At 44.2% G+C, this 17,519-nt stretch overlaps 1 protein-coding gene across 1 annotated transcript in view; it reads right to left on the bottom strand.

Moving 5' to 3' along the window:
• DOCK3 (dedicator of cytokinesis 3) overlaps window positions 1-17,519 on the bottom strand; it is a 1,331,886-nt gene that overhangs the window by 712,632 nt on the left and 601,735 nt on the right. Inside the window, exon 5 of the mRNA XM_069206772.1 lies at window positions 5,523-5,619. Within this exon, the coding sequence (XP_069062873.1) occupies window positions 5,523-5,619 (97 nt within the window). The remainder of the gene's footprint in view (window positions 1-5,522; window positions 5,620-17,519) is intronic.

Genomic DNA, 17,519 nt, shown 5'->3' with positions numbered 1-17,519 from the left:
AGGAGCACTCATTGTTCAGTCAGGTGCAGTGTCAATTTTGTAAATTCATGAGAGGACAATATTTGGATTTCATATGTCTCAGATAGATGCCTCAATCCCATGAAGAAGAAACTGCTTCTGTGGAAAAAGGTACTCACTCAATTTGGAGGAGTTAGGCTTCACCACTGATGCCCAAATTGTATTTCTGGTATGTAATCTCTTAGCCTTACCATAGGTGAAACACTGCACATCATTAGATCAGTCATCATCTGCATATTGGTGCATGGTGATGCCAAATCTTCTACTGGTTTCATATACATAGGTAAACCACACTGGTACCAGCAGAAATACCTAAGTAGGGGTGGGTGGAAATCGCTGAGTTCACCCAGCAGAATTCCATTGAGTTACATATAAGCTGTGCGATATTCTGCAGAGTTCCACGGGTGGGCAGAAATCAGACTGAATGGCACCACCTGGCGTGCCAGAGATTGCTGCTGCTTGAATTGTTTTTTTCTGCCGCTTGAGTAGACTTTCTACTCGAGTGGCATCTTTCTCAACATGAACAGATGCGACCACCGGTGCCCACCTGCGTTGGGAAAATATTGACAGATGCCCTCCTACCGCCTGAAAGTCACGATAGAGGACATCAATTCTCACTCGCACTTGCCACCTTGCCATTGATGAGACGCACATGAGAAAGAAAAAAATTCCGCCATGTGGCAGTTGAAAACATTTGGTCAGAACTCTGCATTTAACTCTGCAAACTCCACAGGCGAAGCAGAATTTATTGCCGACCTCCATATCTCTCGGACAGATATATAAAGCATGGGTTGCAAAATACTGGAAACAATTTGCAACCAGCATTTCTGTGATCAGTGAGCTATTTTGTGAACCGACCAGTGTATTGTTAGGTTGGTTCATAAAATACTGATTCCTAATGGGTCGCTAATCGACCTACCTAATAAATATTAATAAAGTCATAATTTATGACCTACTAGTAATTGCAGCCATCACAAGGATGGTGGTCAGTAGACCATAGACCTAATGTGTTTATTTGCTTTTAAATAATGCAATCGTCTATTTTTTTTTAAATGCAGGCCATTTTCCTAAAACGAAAACAGGATGCATTTAAAAAGGAAAGGTTTTTTGGTTTATTTGTAGATGAGGCAATTTCCAGTGGGCCACTGCCTCCTCTTAAACAAATTGTATTTTTTTTTTATTTACAAAAGGAAAGGGGACCAAAGGGTCTCCTTCCTATTTGCGAATAGCTTACCACTACATGTTTGCAGTTGGCAAACTATTCATGTTTTGCGACTGGATTTCAGTCGCAAAACATTAATACATATTATTTTAGTCTGGTATTTGGAAGAGATGCCCTAAACACGCCCCTTCCAAATACCAGATCAGTGTTTGGTTGGCAACCCAAATTGTGATTTAGTACTATGTTACCAGATCACAAGTAGTTTTTTGTACATCACAAAAAGCCTTTTTACAATCACAAGTGGCCGAGTTTGTGAATTGGAGCGTTTGCAACCTCAAAAACTCTTTGTACGTTTATCCTCAGCTCCCTTTGATAATAGTGGGGCTGCGTACTCTAAGAAATAAGATTTTAACACCTCCTATGTAAAATGTTGCAGCCATAATTTCAACATTTGCAAATTTTTCTTATTTTGCATGTGTTGCTTACCCGTTGTATTTAACAAAAATGTGAATCATGAAATGATCAGCCTAATTATACCCAACATGACTTCTACATAAGAACATATTTTTTTCCTGAATTCTAATAAGTAATTTGTTGCAGTCTATGTTAGTTGATTAGCATCTCGTGTTATCTCAGTACTTGAAAAAAATGAGTATGTAATGGAGCAGCTACCTATATTTAATTTAACAACACCAATGAAAAAAATACTTCTTAATATTTTAATGGATCGTCAATTTCTCCTCTTAACCAGTCCTCAAGAAAAGTTACCTAAAAAGTAAATTTAGGAATATTTAGTTAACTCCGATAGAGACTTCTGTGGGTTTATTGGTGCAGATGTGAAGAGTACCGTAATTGTAAAATCCCCTCGTTGACCCCCACCAAACCACTCTCATTGATTTGACTTAACAAACAAATCCAACTAAAGAAGTACAACAAGAAATTCTTCTGAGGACAGCGTAAGCAAGACTTCTTTCAAAAACAATATGCTGTAAAATCACGCCTGACTGAGTTATAACATTTATAAAGCGTACATGACAGACCCAATCTTCACTGTTTTCTGTTCAGCTTATCAGATCATACCAAACAGGAGGGATGTTCAGGAGAATAGGACATCCAATCACTTACAAAATGACTGGAGTAAATTGCACCGTCTTAACTCTACAGGGAGGATTGTGGTTGGGAATATCGAACCAGGAATACTGATGGGACAGCATATCATTACAACAATATTCTTGGACAAAATATGTAAAGGTAAGAGCACAGGGGGAGGTAAGGATTTACTATTCTTAACTGCACATATATGTACCTTGATACCTTGGAGTATATCTATATATATATATATATATATAAGTGTATGTGTGTGCGTGTTTGTGTGGAGATAGTTATAGAAAATGTATGGAAACTTGCATTTCAATATTTAGTCCCTGGATATTGCTGTAACAATATTCTGTTCCATTAATATTCGGGATTCGATATTCCAAGACTACACCTACAGGAAGGAAGAATGTTCCTGAAACATAAGGTGCTTAAAAAGAAAGACAACTTTGAAGGCCAGGGATCATGTGGAGACCTTCTTTAGATGAAAACGGAGAATCTGGAAATAGGATCATTTCCAGATATTTTGTACTGTAAATGCTGGAAGCGATGATGTACCAATGCACATGGTGGAATGCTATCCCTTTGCGCGACTACACATTTGTTTTTTTTCTCCATCGTAAAAATATTATTCCCTTGTGGAGAAATCTCTTCCTCTCTTCTAGAACAACTAAGACTTACCGTAAATTAACTCACCACAAATTTACCAGAAAAACTTTAAATCACATCTGTTCGGAATCTAACTCTGTCTTTTCCTCCGCCTTACTTCGCCAACTCACCTCATAACATATTTGTACGTACTGCACATGTTATATGGGAAGCACACCAATGAGCTTGTGGCTAGGGCTAGGTCACAGTATACAAATACTTTCAATAAATAAATATGCATAACGCAATATAGAGCACATCTGCCATTTCTAAATGCTCTAAATAGTAAATGTTAGCTCCTTCTAATTTTATGGTACCCCACGTATTAGCCTGGCAAGACGAGTCTGCCTTTCTGTAATATAAACGTGATTTTCCGAAAACACATCTGATTGTAGTGATTGATCAGCTCACTAGGTCCTCTTTTTAGCTGAATAATCCCAAATACTTGAGTTTGTGGTTGTTCTCAAACTTTCAAGGGAAATGTTATCCTGAAATGCTCACCCCGTCTGCACTTTACTCCACATGCAATGTTACTCCATCATCGGGTACAATTGCCTGTTAGTAAAAGTTTCAGCGTGCAAGGTCACCTTTTGAAAAAACCCTAGACTTGTAAATAGACCCTTTTGAGAGAGTAAATTAGATTTACAGGACCAAAAGGCTCTGTAAATTGGGCCTGAATATTTAAATGGAAATCCAACATTTTCTGTCAAAATTTAGGATTATGGTCATACAAAAAGCAAGAAAACAAAGGTATGTTCTGCATAAACTTGACATTTACCATAATACTAATGAAATGTAGGCAAATTCGAAAACGGCCATTCCACACATGCCATAGTGCCAACTGATGGTATCTCTATTGCGTGACATCACAAGGTCAGCCTATGCAAAAAAACTGCATTATCACACAAAATCATAGAAAACAATTACATCAAACAATTCAAGTGCATTTTCTAAATCAATGCAACTCTAACACTAGTGCACACAGTAATAATGCTTTAAATGAGATAAAACAAACCTGTGCTAAAAAACACATAGGCTTCATTTACTGAACTATTTCGGCTGAGAGATTAATTCTTTACACACTATGCAACTTCAAAAAGATTGTCAACGCTTCCTTTTCTTTTGTCAGTTCCTCGTGGGCTCTAAATTTGGGGGCATATCACAATATTATGTAGTAAGCAATCTATCATAAAACATATTCTCATGGTAGAGCCACTAACCACAGCAATTCAAAAGTATATTCTGTATCAGCCACATAATTCCTATAAAACATCCCAGTGCATGCAAATGAAGAAGTCTGTGATTATGGTTTGTCGTTACCTTTAGAGCACTTCCCTCTATCGGAACAAACAGTGTCACAAAACTTTTACACAGAACTGAAGCCATTTTGATAAAAAGAAACTCCAACGGCCTTATTTAGAGTTTAGTGGACAGAGTCCTTTGCCACAAACAAGTTCCAAAGTACCTTTCCCACCTAACCCAAGGCTAGCAAGCTCTATTGAGATTCGGGTCAACCATCAAGTTTCCATCAGTGAAGCATCTGCTGGCTTTGTCGGTGGAAAACATCGAACCAATGACCGATTGATATTGGGCTAATGGTCAAATTACCTTATACTGCCCACCGTATTATGATACATACATACATTATGATGTATGTTTTCCCTCTTTAGGGCCAGCAGAGAAAGTCTAGCTGTCCATAACAGGAAAACAAATAAATGACCCTCACATGCAGGGAGAACACGCCCACACCCCATTTTGGAGATTTTTGAAAAACAAAAACTTTGCTATGTGATTGCACTATACGTGGCACCCGCACAACAAAGCTTCAGTGCCTTTAGGGGAGCCGCCTTGGCAGTGACTACTCTGAAGGTACAGATTTCTCTGTCAGGCAGGGAGAGATCAAAATAGTGAGCTGTAGGGCTGCAAAGTACATCTCTCTGCAGCTCCGGTGAAATGGAATACAGCTCTCAAAGTCTGTAAACTGGGGGTTAACATCTGTTTGCAACATCTCTCGTACAAACCTAGTTTTCTAGGAATCAGTGCAATCACAAATCAATTAAATTTGAAATGCATTCAGTGACACTCATTTCTAGCAATCAACAAATGTATTTGTAATCAGCATTTTATATGAGCAATTCACTCCTTCCTTCATCAATTTGTTTAGTTGCGCGTGTACTTTTCAACAACCTGCTGCTCTTGAGGCTTCTCAAAACTCAGATCTCCTTATATATGCTCTGTTTCATCTGCTCACCCCAAGCCTAGTGTCATCAATGCGCTCCTTTTAGTTCAGCTCCCCGCCGGGCACTCATTCATTCAGCAACTACATTGCTGCTTCAGCGAATTACTGATTCAAATACGTGATTTTCACGTCATTAGCGTTTACTATCGTGCAAAGTGGGTAACTATCTTTTATTAAAGTGTGGTCGTCATCATTTTTTAGTTTAAAAAAACATCAAATGTAAGGCTACTCGAAACACTTCGAATAAATCAACTAAAGTGAAAGAAAATATAAAACATCCCCAAAACTAACAGTGTGCTATAAGGTCTATTTAAAAAAGATCAGTAATGTTCCTACCAGTATGGCTGACTGGGTACTCACCACATACAGCTGCTTCCATAGGAAGGACCATTCCTGCAGAGTGGTGGTTACCTCGGTGACAACAGAATCTTCCACGGGTACCACCGTCTCGTACTGCCTGTAAAGCACAAAGTGATGGAGGAAGTGGTCAGTTTAAACATCAACTCATTATAGGTGTGAACGTTTTCATCAAACAAGTAACAACATACTGGCAACTGCGCCCAACACATAACAATGACATTTGAGGCATACTGGGGCGTGAAACAGGATTTTTTGAACAACAAGTTATCAGTGGAAAGAGGATAAAGGGTTTTGGGGAATACAGGTAACGCAAAGACACCATCTTTCAGTGTAATATTTTCAGGCCTGACTTGACATCGCAACGCTCTCTAAAAGATATTATTCTCCTTGCAATTAAATGTACATAACTGACCTTTGGGTCCGCCCTCCGGTCCACTCATGCAATTTCGTCTTTCATTCCTCTCTTATGGACTAGTTGATACCTCTAAAGTACAACGTATCATGACATTTTAAGGTCTTTATCTCACAGCTGCACTGTTTACATAAAGCAATCGTTTTTTTCGTTTTTTTTTCCTCAGCAGCAGACCTTTTTACTTTATAGTCAGGATCCAAATCTGAGCCAGGCCTACTGGCTTTGCGATTTCATGTTATTTTTATGATCGTATGAGAACGGTTTGAACACAAACACCTTCGGGATGCTTTTTATTTCAACTGGATTTCCATTTTCAGAAAATAAAACAGATGATGATCTCAGTATAGTTTGTACAGCTAAGAGTTAATAGAAAGTAAAGAAGCGTTGCATTTATCATACGGTGATCAGATGTTTAAAACCAAAATAAGGGACATTCAACAAACATAGAAGAAGGACTAACATTTGGCAACATGTAAGTGGGACTGCATGACTATTTGACTATGCTTTGAAAACACACAAAATAAAGGGAGGTGAGATAAGATGACCAGGTGGCCGGAGATTTGTCTGGACGGTCCTGGCTTTTCACCAGCTATCACAGCAGATTTTGGGAAATTTATCTCATGTCCCGGTTTTCAGAGAGGATCAACTGAAAACGGTTAGAGGTGCTTTTTATGTTTTCCAAACAGGGATAGTTAGCAGCTGTTATAAGAAAGCAAATGAATTAATAGGTGTAAAACTGGCTTTAAAAATTGCATTTTATTTACGTCCTTGCCTTTTCAGTAACTATACCCAGATGAGCACTGTCAATCTGTGTGCTCGCTGAAATAAAATTGTAGTCCAATTCAAACACACAAAACCTTGCCTCCTTCCGCATTCCATGCTCTCTCGGTGAAATCCGGGAAATATTGGATTTTATTAAATTTGTTAGAGCGGTTGATGAAGGAAAGGGACTCTCCCAGTAGGCACAGAAATTCTGTTCACTCTAGCTTAGCAACCAATACAAACAAAATAGGCGGAACCAGCCTTGAGAGGCAGAAATGTAGGTGTATGTCGGTGTGTGTCTATCAACAATGGTTTCACCTGCTGGTTGCTCCCAGACAGGAAGTTTTAACAGTGGAGAACTGTTCTGCCCTATGTCTGGAGCAATAGGTGCTAATTAAATTTTAAGACATGGGGAAAGTGGGAGATTGCAAAGGGCCCCTACCTCCAAGTAGCCCCTGGTAAAGTGAATGAGACATTCGAAATTCCACAACAAAAGGATGATGGACAGAGTGCTGAAACATTTCAAACACTCACCCCAGTCACAAATCAGGGTTTAAGCCACTGTTCATTTGTCCTCCATGCCACTCCAGTTTGGACCCAGCCATAAGCAAATCAGTCTTGTCCTTGCTTCCCACGGGAACAGTCCAGCCCGAACTGCCAGGCCAGGTCCTCCTTTGACCGGAAACAAGGATCCCGGAACTGGTTTCAGGGCATCACCCCTCATCAGCCAGGTTAGCTTGAATCCAGTGGTTCAGTGAGCAAATTTGAAATTCCAGAAAAAACACTGAACATAAAGTTCAGCATTTTTCTTTAATTTGACAATCAAGTTGGCTCAGCAGAAACTCAGGGCCACATTGGCTAAGGTTTAGACTCAGTCAGAGTCAAGTAAAGTGGTGCCCAGCAGTACAAACTCTTTCAAGGGTATGTCGTTTTCAACGTGAAAGGGCCTGAGGCTGGAGTGTGTCCTTTTCTCAGCACCAATAGAGCTCTGACTGCTTTGAGCCACTTTGTAGCAACAAGCCCAGTTACTTCGGTATAACTGGGGCAGATTAGTGCAAACAGTCATAGCTTGTAGTTCAAAGTTTTATTTTCTAATATAGCCAGGCTGCCTGTTGCATACAAATGCCTCCTTGAATTAGACACTAACATGGAAAAATGATTTTAGCACACATACTAAGTGGGAAATGTTTATGAATTTATCAAAACATAGGATTTTGTACTGGAATTGTATGCTTCCAGTACAAATCCTATGGTACACAGCAGGAACACAGCTTTTCATCCTGGTCCAAAGACTGTGAATGGTGCTAGACAGTCTGTTTGTGTGCCATTGCAGGGGTAGTTAGCAGCAGTTGGCCACTTTAATAAATATGACTCTGTGCTGCTCTCTCTCCCTCATGAGCAACGCAGCGCTACAAAATAATAAATCTTTACCTTAGTGCTTAGTCTGCCCAGCCTTAACACACACTCTCAGGTAGTGGGTGGCATAACATTGAAAATCTTTCTGCCATTTCTCATTTCTCTCTACTAACTACTACCTTAACCTTAACCACCCGATGTGGTGTGCGAGTGTTCCTTTTGATTCCTGGGCCACTGCAGTGATCCAGGGAGAGTAGAAGGCGGCTGGTGCCCCGGGGGCGCTCCAAGGAGCGGAGCGTGCCCTGGGGGCGCCAATTGGAGCACGCTCGCTCCGCTTTCCTTTTTCTCGTGCCCGGGGGCACTAGGAGATGCGTGATCCTCGCACTTTGTGTGTAGAGGACGCCCGGGCTGCGGTGGTGATTTGGGGGCCTCAAAGAACACTTTTCCAAGCACGGAGACCCGATCTACAGCCCGGGTGGCGGCGGTGATTTATCCAGCAGACAAGACGCGCTTTGGAAAGCCCATTAAGGTCACGCAGGAGCGCTCCCAAAGCACTATGCAACAAAAGCAGCACTCCTAGTGCTGGAGGGAGTTACAGAGGTCAGGGGCCACAGCACCCTGCCTCTGGAGACAGAAAAAGGAAGAATGGGGCACAGGGCAGGCAAACCCAGCAGCAGGCCAGCACAACAAGGGGGTGCAAGCAGGGGCAGTTCCTCCTAGTGACCAGGCAGGTCACAGGTCAGCACGGCAGCAGCAGTCCAAGGTGGTCCTGGTGAGTCCTCTCTACAGCGTCCTGCGTCCAGCTCCAGGTAAGGTTCCTGGAGTCCCAAGAATGTCCAAAGAATGTCTAAATTGTGGGGAAAATTCCCCTGTACTTATACTAGGTTTACAGTGTGTTTTACAATGGGGAGGAGAGGGGGCTCCAACCAGATACAACTGGTTCTGGGAGTGCTCTTTCTCTTCTCCAGCACAGGCTCCAAACACCAGTGGGGGGTAAACTACCCTACTGTGCGAGGCCAGGGCACAGCCTTTACAACTGCAGGTGTGCCCCGCCTCTCCCTTCTCTCAGCCCAGGAAGGCTATACAATATGTAGATGCACCTCTGTGACACCTCTACCCTCCCTGTGTACAGGCTGTCTGAAAAGTATGCATAAAGCCCCAACTGTCAGCCTGCCCAGACGTGGATTGGAGGCAAGCTGCAAAACACCAGACTCATAAGCACAGATAAATGCACACTTTCTAGAAGTGGCATTTCTGTGATAGCAATAAAAAATACACTTACACCAGTAAGCAGCATTTCTTATCACTATCACAACCATACCAAACATGCCTACGCTACCCCTCATAAATCAGACAATACCCCTTACACATAAGGAAGGGCATTTCTAATGCAATCCTACGAGAAGGCAGCACTCACAGCAGTGTACACCAAGTTAGGCTGTTTGTCACTACCAGAACAGGCCATGCAACCTGGCACATGTCCTGCCTTCTACATACATGGCACACTGCCCATAGGGCTAGCTAGGGCGTAGCTTAGGGGTGACTTACATGTAGTAAAAGGGGAGTTCTGGGCCTGGCAAGTAAATTTAGATGCCAGGTCCCTGTGGCAGAAAACTGCGCACACAGGCCCTGCGCTAGCAGGCCTGAGATAGGTTTGACAGGCTACTTCAGTGCGTGGAGCAAGCAGCGCTGCAGGCCCACTAGTAGCATTTAATTTACAGGCCCTGGGTATAGGGATACCACTTTACAAGGGGCTTATAGGTAAATTAAATATGCCAATTAGGTATAAGCCAATCATACCAATTTTGTGAGGGAGAGCACATGCCCTTTAGCACTGGTTAGCAGTGAAAAAGTGCTCAGAGTCAAAATGTCGGCAGCACATGGGAGTACGGAGGAGCACCTGCATGCCGCACACACTTAGCTGCAATATCAAAGTGGCCTGGCACAGACCCCTTTCACCATACAGAAATCCTAAACCCATACCGCAAGCCTGCGGGCACCAAGGGAGACTGCAGGGGGCAAGGAGAAGTGAGGAGATAATCCTCCAGCCTGTATTAGCCCACTCATGCAGCCCCCAAGGGCAGGCACCCAGAGGCGTTTAACCACTCCATTCCTCACCATTTAAACCGCAACTCTTGGGACTGAGGTCAGAGAAGGAATGCACTCCTGCACATTTTAGACACCCAACTGAATAACACTAACAACAGCAGGGGAGTTTCACTGTGCTTCCATGCCACTGCGACACATACCGGCTCCTATAGTCCGGACTTGATATTGAGGGCCCTGAGCATGAAGGCCCCATCCCTCGGGTAGAAATACCTGGACCACTAGCCATCAGTGAGCAGCCCAAGGACAGCTACACAACACAGAAGAAGGAAGACCTCCCTGCGTCCCCTGTATACCACAACTGACCGACCCATTAGTGCAAAACCAACAGACCACAGGAGGAGACACTTGACAGCACGGTAAGTGCTTCTAGGACGCTGCTCGTTTTGTCTTACCCACTGGCAGGTGGTGGTGACGAGTACCCTGTTAACAGGCCCCAACCACTCACAAACTGCCATGGTGAGGGACAGTGGAGGTAGGCCCCATCAATCCAATGAAATGGATAAATAGGTGGTACCAACAGCTTCCCCGCGAGAGACGAGGACCTTGTGTGTAACGCAGCAACACTGGCCCCTCAACCTACACTCACTGAAATAATGATGGCCATACAAGTGGTCAAATTCACACTGGAAACCAAGATCAACTCTTTTGTGGTGGAACTGCCATTGCTGCGAACCGACATAAATGCACTCAGAGACAGGGCCAAGTCCTCAGAGACAGCAGTGACAGAGTTTGCTGACTCCGGAGCTATTCTTCGCCAACAGGTGGACTACCTACAAAAAGATAGGGACGGGATCTGTGGCAAGTTTGAAGACATAGAAGGGCTTTCACAAAGGGATCACCTGTGCCTAGTTGGGGTCCCTGAGAAAGGGGAGGGCCCCAGCGTAGACCTCTTCTTCGAGCATATCATCCTAGATAGCCTGAAATCTCAGGGCCTCTCCAAACTCTTTTCAGCCAAATGGGCTCACAGAATGCCAGGCCAATCTCCAAAATAGAGTGCCCCCCCCAAAATCATAGCCTGGATTTTAAGTCACACAGAGATTGCAACGTTATCCTACAAGCTACCCGCAAATCACCAGCTCTACAATTTGAAAATGCCACCATCAGTCTATACCCCAACTCCACCCTCCAAGTGCAACAACAGTGGTGCTTCATGGATGTCAAAAAGGAACTCCGAGCAAGAGACCTTAAATATATGATGCTCTTTCCAGCTAAACTTTGAGTCATTGAAGAGGGGAAAACATGGCACTCCCTAACTCCAGAAGAGGCATGGGAGTTTCTGGAAGGTTGGCGCCCAGCATCCAGTAAGAACAGACACCAAAAGACCTGAGTTGCTGACGACCGCACCAAATGCCCAGCTCTACAAGTCAATAGGAGGAGCAGAGCAATATCAAGAGACACTCACCATGACATCTAAAGGGACGTAAGATTTCAAAGTTTATTGGGGAGTTCGTAACTAATACTCTCTGAATAGTGGGCAGCGTCTGCAGGGATGCTGAGTATTAAAGTTAACCTCACCCCAGTTGATACTTATGACAAATTGTTTATGGGGACGAAAGGCGCTAGTTAGGGGAGGGTGGTCAGTTAAAAGGTCACTGTGCAGGGCGGTAGGGAGGGGGGATTTCGTTTCAAGGGACAGTTTGCATGTTTTGTTGGCAGGTACCTTGGTCATGGGTAGAATCCAGTGACATAGTTTACTCTCTACATTAACTGTCTGCATCATCCACACTATGTCTGACGTGCACTCTCAAGCAGGTTCCCCGCACACCCTCAAAGTGATGTCCTGGAATTTCAACGGCCTGGGCCTTAAGTTTGTTGGGAATCACCTGTAAAGCGTTGTCCTGTAACAGATACACAGTCACAGCTCACGCAGGCTATACCTCATATTCACAGGGGTAGGTATCCTAGTTAAAAACACACCTTCATTTACTCCAAATTCAATGTGGAGACTCACAGGGGAAATACTTGGCACAGTCGGGCATTTGGGATGGGTTAGCCATCAATGTTTGTTCAGTTAACATCCTGCCTCCCCATCAACAGCTTACCTTCCCCAACCTCAGTACATAGTTATTAGAAATACCCACATGACTTCTGCTTGTGGGGGGGAGAGAACAATGCTGTCATGTCTGAGACCCTGGATCACGTCACCCACTACACACGACCAAAGACCATCCACACTTGAGACATTTGTAAAGGCCTTAGGCCTGGAAGATACAGGATTCTTCCGACACCTGGAGGAGAAGCAATACAGGTTCCTGTTCGGAAAACACCATATAAAACTAGCCACAATAGTTGCAGTGCAACACCTTGCCCAAGGTATATACGACCATTCATCAGTGTGGATTGAGTTGAGAGGAGACTCCAAGATGAACAGAGGCCCAAGACTGATAAATCCATGGTACATAAAAGATGAGACGATCATTAAAGCCTTAAGGAAGATAACAGATGACTACCTTAGAGAGAATGAGGATCCGTAGACTCAATGGCTGATTTATGGGAGGCCTACAAAGCAGTGCAGTGAGGCTAGGCCTAATCACTAATTGCAAGGGAAAGGAAAGAAGCGAGGGCTAAGATGGATGCCTCACAAAAGGAGATATTTACTTTAGAACAAGACCTATCCGGGAGGGAAGACGTGACAGCTACCCATACTCTTCGACTTAAAGAAAGTAAATATGAAGATCTACCCGAAGAATTGGCACATAAACTCCATATTCTGACCCAACAGAGACTTTATGGGGTGGGTGGAGCTGAGAATTTACTGGCATGGCTTGAGAAAAGGTTTCAGACTAGCAGCCGGGCCCTCTGACTCACAACAGACAGTGGGGAGATCAGGAAGAGTTTGGAGGAAGTAGCAGAAGAATTTGTGACTTACTACTCCAAATTCTATGAAGCTAGGAGCACTGCTCCCCAAGAGGATATACGAGAATTTCTCAGAGACATTAATACACCCACCCTCTCGACAGAACATACACAAATGTTAGAGAGCAACTTCACACCCAGCAAAATGGTACAAGCAATAGGTTCCATCTCAGCCGGAAAGGCAATGGGACCGAACGGCCTACCCACTGAGCTCTATAAAGGCCTACTGTAGAACATAGCACCCACCTGCTTAAAATGTGGACTGATGCCAAAGCCATAGGGATCCTCCCCAAGGACAGACGACAGGCAGCCATTGCAGTAATCCACAAGGTGGATAGAGCACCAACCCATTGTGGGTCATATAGACCTCTATCCCTCTAAAATGTAGAAATCAAAGTATTGGCTAAACTCCTCTAAAATAGACCCAGGCAAGTAGTAACCACGTTAATACATCCCGATCAATGAGGCTTTATGCCTAATAGAAGCACCGGAATAATCGTCCAATGCATATTCGGATTGATGGCTGGTTCGTTATGGACACCAATATATCCATGCCAGTACTCTCCACAGATGCATCTAGGGCCTTTGACACCCTGGAATAGGACTATATGTATGTAGTGCTAGAGCACTTTGCCCTCTCCTTTCTGAGGTGGATCCACATTCTATATGAAAAACCAGAGGCCTGGTGGGAGTCAATGTGGCAACGTCACGCACCTTCACTCTACACCGGGGAACAAGAGATGGGTGTTTACACTTCCCCTTGTTGTTCGCCCTAGTGCTAGAGCCCTTGGCATTATGGATTATGGGAGACCCGCTCGTTCATGGGATCATCTGGGGAGAGCCTTGGGAGGAGCGTATATCCTTATACATAGATAATATTCTGCTATATGCTACAGACCCAACAACTACTGTTCCATGACTCATTCATATCCTCTGAATCTTTGGATCCTTCTTGGGAAACGCCATTAACTGGAGGAAGTCCCTTATATTCCTAGTGACAGCTCCTTCACCAACCCTTAGAGTAGAAATACTGATGCCCATAGTAACTGAGGTGTTCAAATACTTAGAAGTCTATGGTACCAAAGACTCACTAGCGTTTCACCAAAGAAATTTGATGCCGATTTTAGAATGATTTGAAGCTGATGTACAACTTTGTAACACCCTGTCACTCTTCCTCTTGGGACGAGTGGCACTGTTCAAAATGCTGGCACTGCCTCGGATGATTTACACTTTACAAAACACCCTACAGCCAGTGCCCAAAGATTTTTTCCATAAGACAGGCCACTCTACGGCTATTGCTCTGGAGAATCAGTGCTGCTCGCATAGCACTCTAGAACTAACTAGGGGAGTCTCCAAAAGAGACAAAGTGCTTCCTGACATACAAACGTACTACTGGGCTTCACAAATGACAATTATCAATGACTGGGTGTTCGCTCCCAGAGAGGAACCAGCTGTGAGGATTGATAGACTCTCATGGGGCAAAGAGGGCTACAAGGGAGCACTCCATAAAGCTAAGATAGCTTGGACGCTTCCCACACACACCAAGATAGTAGTATCTGTATGGAGAGAGGCAACGTCTTCCTCAGTGGAAAAACCCACTGACCGAAATGACTCCCCTTCCGTCCAGTGATCTGCTATCAGAAATGGGCAGTTTACAGGGCTTCGAAGAATCGAAGCTGATAGGTCTCACCAAATTAAGAGATATGTGGCAAGGGGACACCCCCAAGACCATGGTTGACATGACTGACCACTTCCAACTTCCGCACACGCAAAGCTATAAATATCTTTAACTGACACATGCCATAGCAGCTCATATACCAAAAGGTACAGTTTCGGAGGAGTCTTCCCCATTGGAAGGTCATATTCTCTTCAAAAGACTCAGTACCAAAGCTATCTCTCGTATTAAAAATAAATTGATCAACAAAGCCGCAGACACCCTACAAACCCTCAGGGATTAATGGGAGGTGGACACTGGGGAATTTCAAGAGGGAGAATGGGGAGAGGCACTGGGAGCTCCCAGAGAAACCGCCATAAAATCTAGTTTCAGATTGGTTTGATCACACCTGCTACATTGCTCCTTCTACTCCCGGACAGCTCTATGTGCAATGAGACAATGCCGTAACACAGACTGCTTCAGGGGATGTGGGGAGGAAAGGATGCTCCTCCACGTGGTCTGGACATGTCCCCCCATACAAAACTACTCAACAACCGTTGGGGACACAATGAAAGAAGGATACACCATCCCAGTCACAGCCAAATGTTGCGTATTAGGCATTTGGGGTGAAAAACCGTCAATGCGATACTTCAAAATATGGTTATCCCTGGGTCTGGCAGTGGCAAAAAGAAACATATCCTATGTTAGAAATGGGGTCTTTGGTTCACAGTCAGGTTACCCCCTGTTCAAGTAAGGACCCTCAATCTAGTAAGGGTAAAAGAGAATCACCCTCAGCTAACCCCTGCTTTCCCCCTTGGTAGCTTGGCAGAGCAGTAGGCTTAACTTCAGAGTGCTAAGTGTAAAGTACTTGTACCAACACACACAGTAACTTAATGAAAACACTACAAAATGACACAACACCAGTTTAGAACAATAGGAAATATTTATCTAAACAAACCAAGACCAAAACGACAAAAATCCAACATACACAAGTCAAGTTATGAATTTTTAAAGATTAAACTCAAAAATAGAGCTTAGAAACAAAAAAATGCTTCCATGAGGTGTTAACACGGCGTCGTGACGGAGTAATTCCCAACAAGCTGACAACAGCGGCGCCGGACACGGAGTCACGTAGACCCCCAAGTACAGTACCTTTGGTGAAGAGTGAAAAAAAGCCGATGCGCGAAGTCGAGGATCGCGGCGTCTGTGCAAAACGTTGAATCCGTGCACTTCGAGCGGCGTCGGTCACGACGTGGTGCGGCGACTTCCACGGAGTCGCGAACTTCAGCGAGGCTGCAGCGGCGTCAGGCCTGCGAAGAGCGTCGCGTTCCAGAGAAGGTCATGGCGTCGGGTGCAGGCGGTGTCCCCTGATTCAGCAGCGGCATCGGTCCGAAGTGGATTTCCTTGGATTTTAACCAGCTTTCATTTCAAGGGCCCAGGGACTGGATAGGGCACCAGGTGCTGGCAGAGAGAAGTCTTTGCTGTCCCTGAGACTTCAAACAACAGGAGGCAAGCTCTAAATCAAGCCCTTGGAGATTTCTTCACAAGATGGAAGGCACACAAAGTCCAGTCTTTGCCCTCTTACTCTGGCAGAAGCAGCACTGCAGGAAAGCTCCACAAAGCACAGTCACAGGCAGGGCAGCACTTCTTCCTCAGCTATTCAGCTCTTCTCCAGGCAGAGGTTCCTCTTGGTTCCAGAAGTGTTTCTAAAGTCTGTGGTTTTGGGTGCCCTTCTTATACCTAATTTCTCCTTTGAAGTAGGCCTACTTCAAAGTAAAGTCTGTTTTGAATGTGAAATCCTGCCTTGCCCAGGCCAGGCCCCAGACACTCACCAGGGGGTCGGAGACTGCATTGTGTGAGGACAGGCACAGCCCTTTCAGGTGTAAGTGACCACTTCTCCCCTCCCTCCTAGCACAGATGGCTCATCAGGAAATGCAGACTACATCCCAGCTCCTTTTGTGTCACTGTCTAGTGCGAGGTGCAACCAGCCCAACTGTCAAACTGACCCAGACAGGGAATCCACAAACAGGCAGAGTCACAGAAATGGTATAAGCAAGAAAATGCTCACTTTCTAAAAGTGGCATTTTCAAACGCACAATCTTAAAATCAACTTTACTAAAAGATGTCTTTTTAAATTGTGAGCTCAGAGACCCCAAACTCCACATGTCCATCCGCTCCCAAAGGGAATCTACACTTTAATCAGATTTAAAGGTAGCCCCCACGTTAACCTATGAGAGGGACAGGCCTTGCAACAGTGAAAAACGAATTTAGCAATATTTCACTGTCAGGACATATGAAACACATTACTATATGTCCTACCTTAACCATACACTGCACCCTGCCCTTGGGGCTACCTAGGGCCTACCTTAGGGGTGCCTTACATTTAAGAAAAGGGAAGGTTTAGGCCTGGCAAATGGGTACACTTGCCAAGTCGAATTTACAGTGCACATTTACACACACAGAGACTGCAGTGGCAGGTCTGAGACATGATTACAGGGTTACTTGTGTGGGTGGCACAACCAGTGCTGCAGGCCCACTAGAAACATTTGATTTAAAGGCCCTGGGCACCTCTGGTGCACTTTACTAGGGACTTCACAGTAAAACAAATATGCAAATCATGGAGAACCAATTACATACACATTTTAAACAGGAGCACTTGCACTTTAGCACTGGTTAGCAGTGGTAAAGTGGCCAGAGTAATAAAAACAGCAAAATCAGAGTCCAGCACACATCAATAACCTGGGGAACAGAGGCAAAAATTTAAGGGAGACCACGCCAAGGATGAAAAGTCTAACATCCTATATCTGGGGGGCATCTAGGCCACAACTTTTGAGGGAATGGCAACAAG

Source organism: Pleurodeles waltl, chromosome 9 (assembly GCF_031143425.1).
Source record: "Pleurodeles waltl isolate 20211129_DDA chromosome 9, aPleWal1.hap1.20221129, whole genome shotgun sequence".
Lineage (NCBI taxonomy): Eukaryota > Metazoa > Chordata > Amphibia > Caudata > Salamandridae > Pleurodeles > Pleurodeles waltl.
This window is presented reverse-complemented; position numbering and strand designations above follow the sequence as displayed.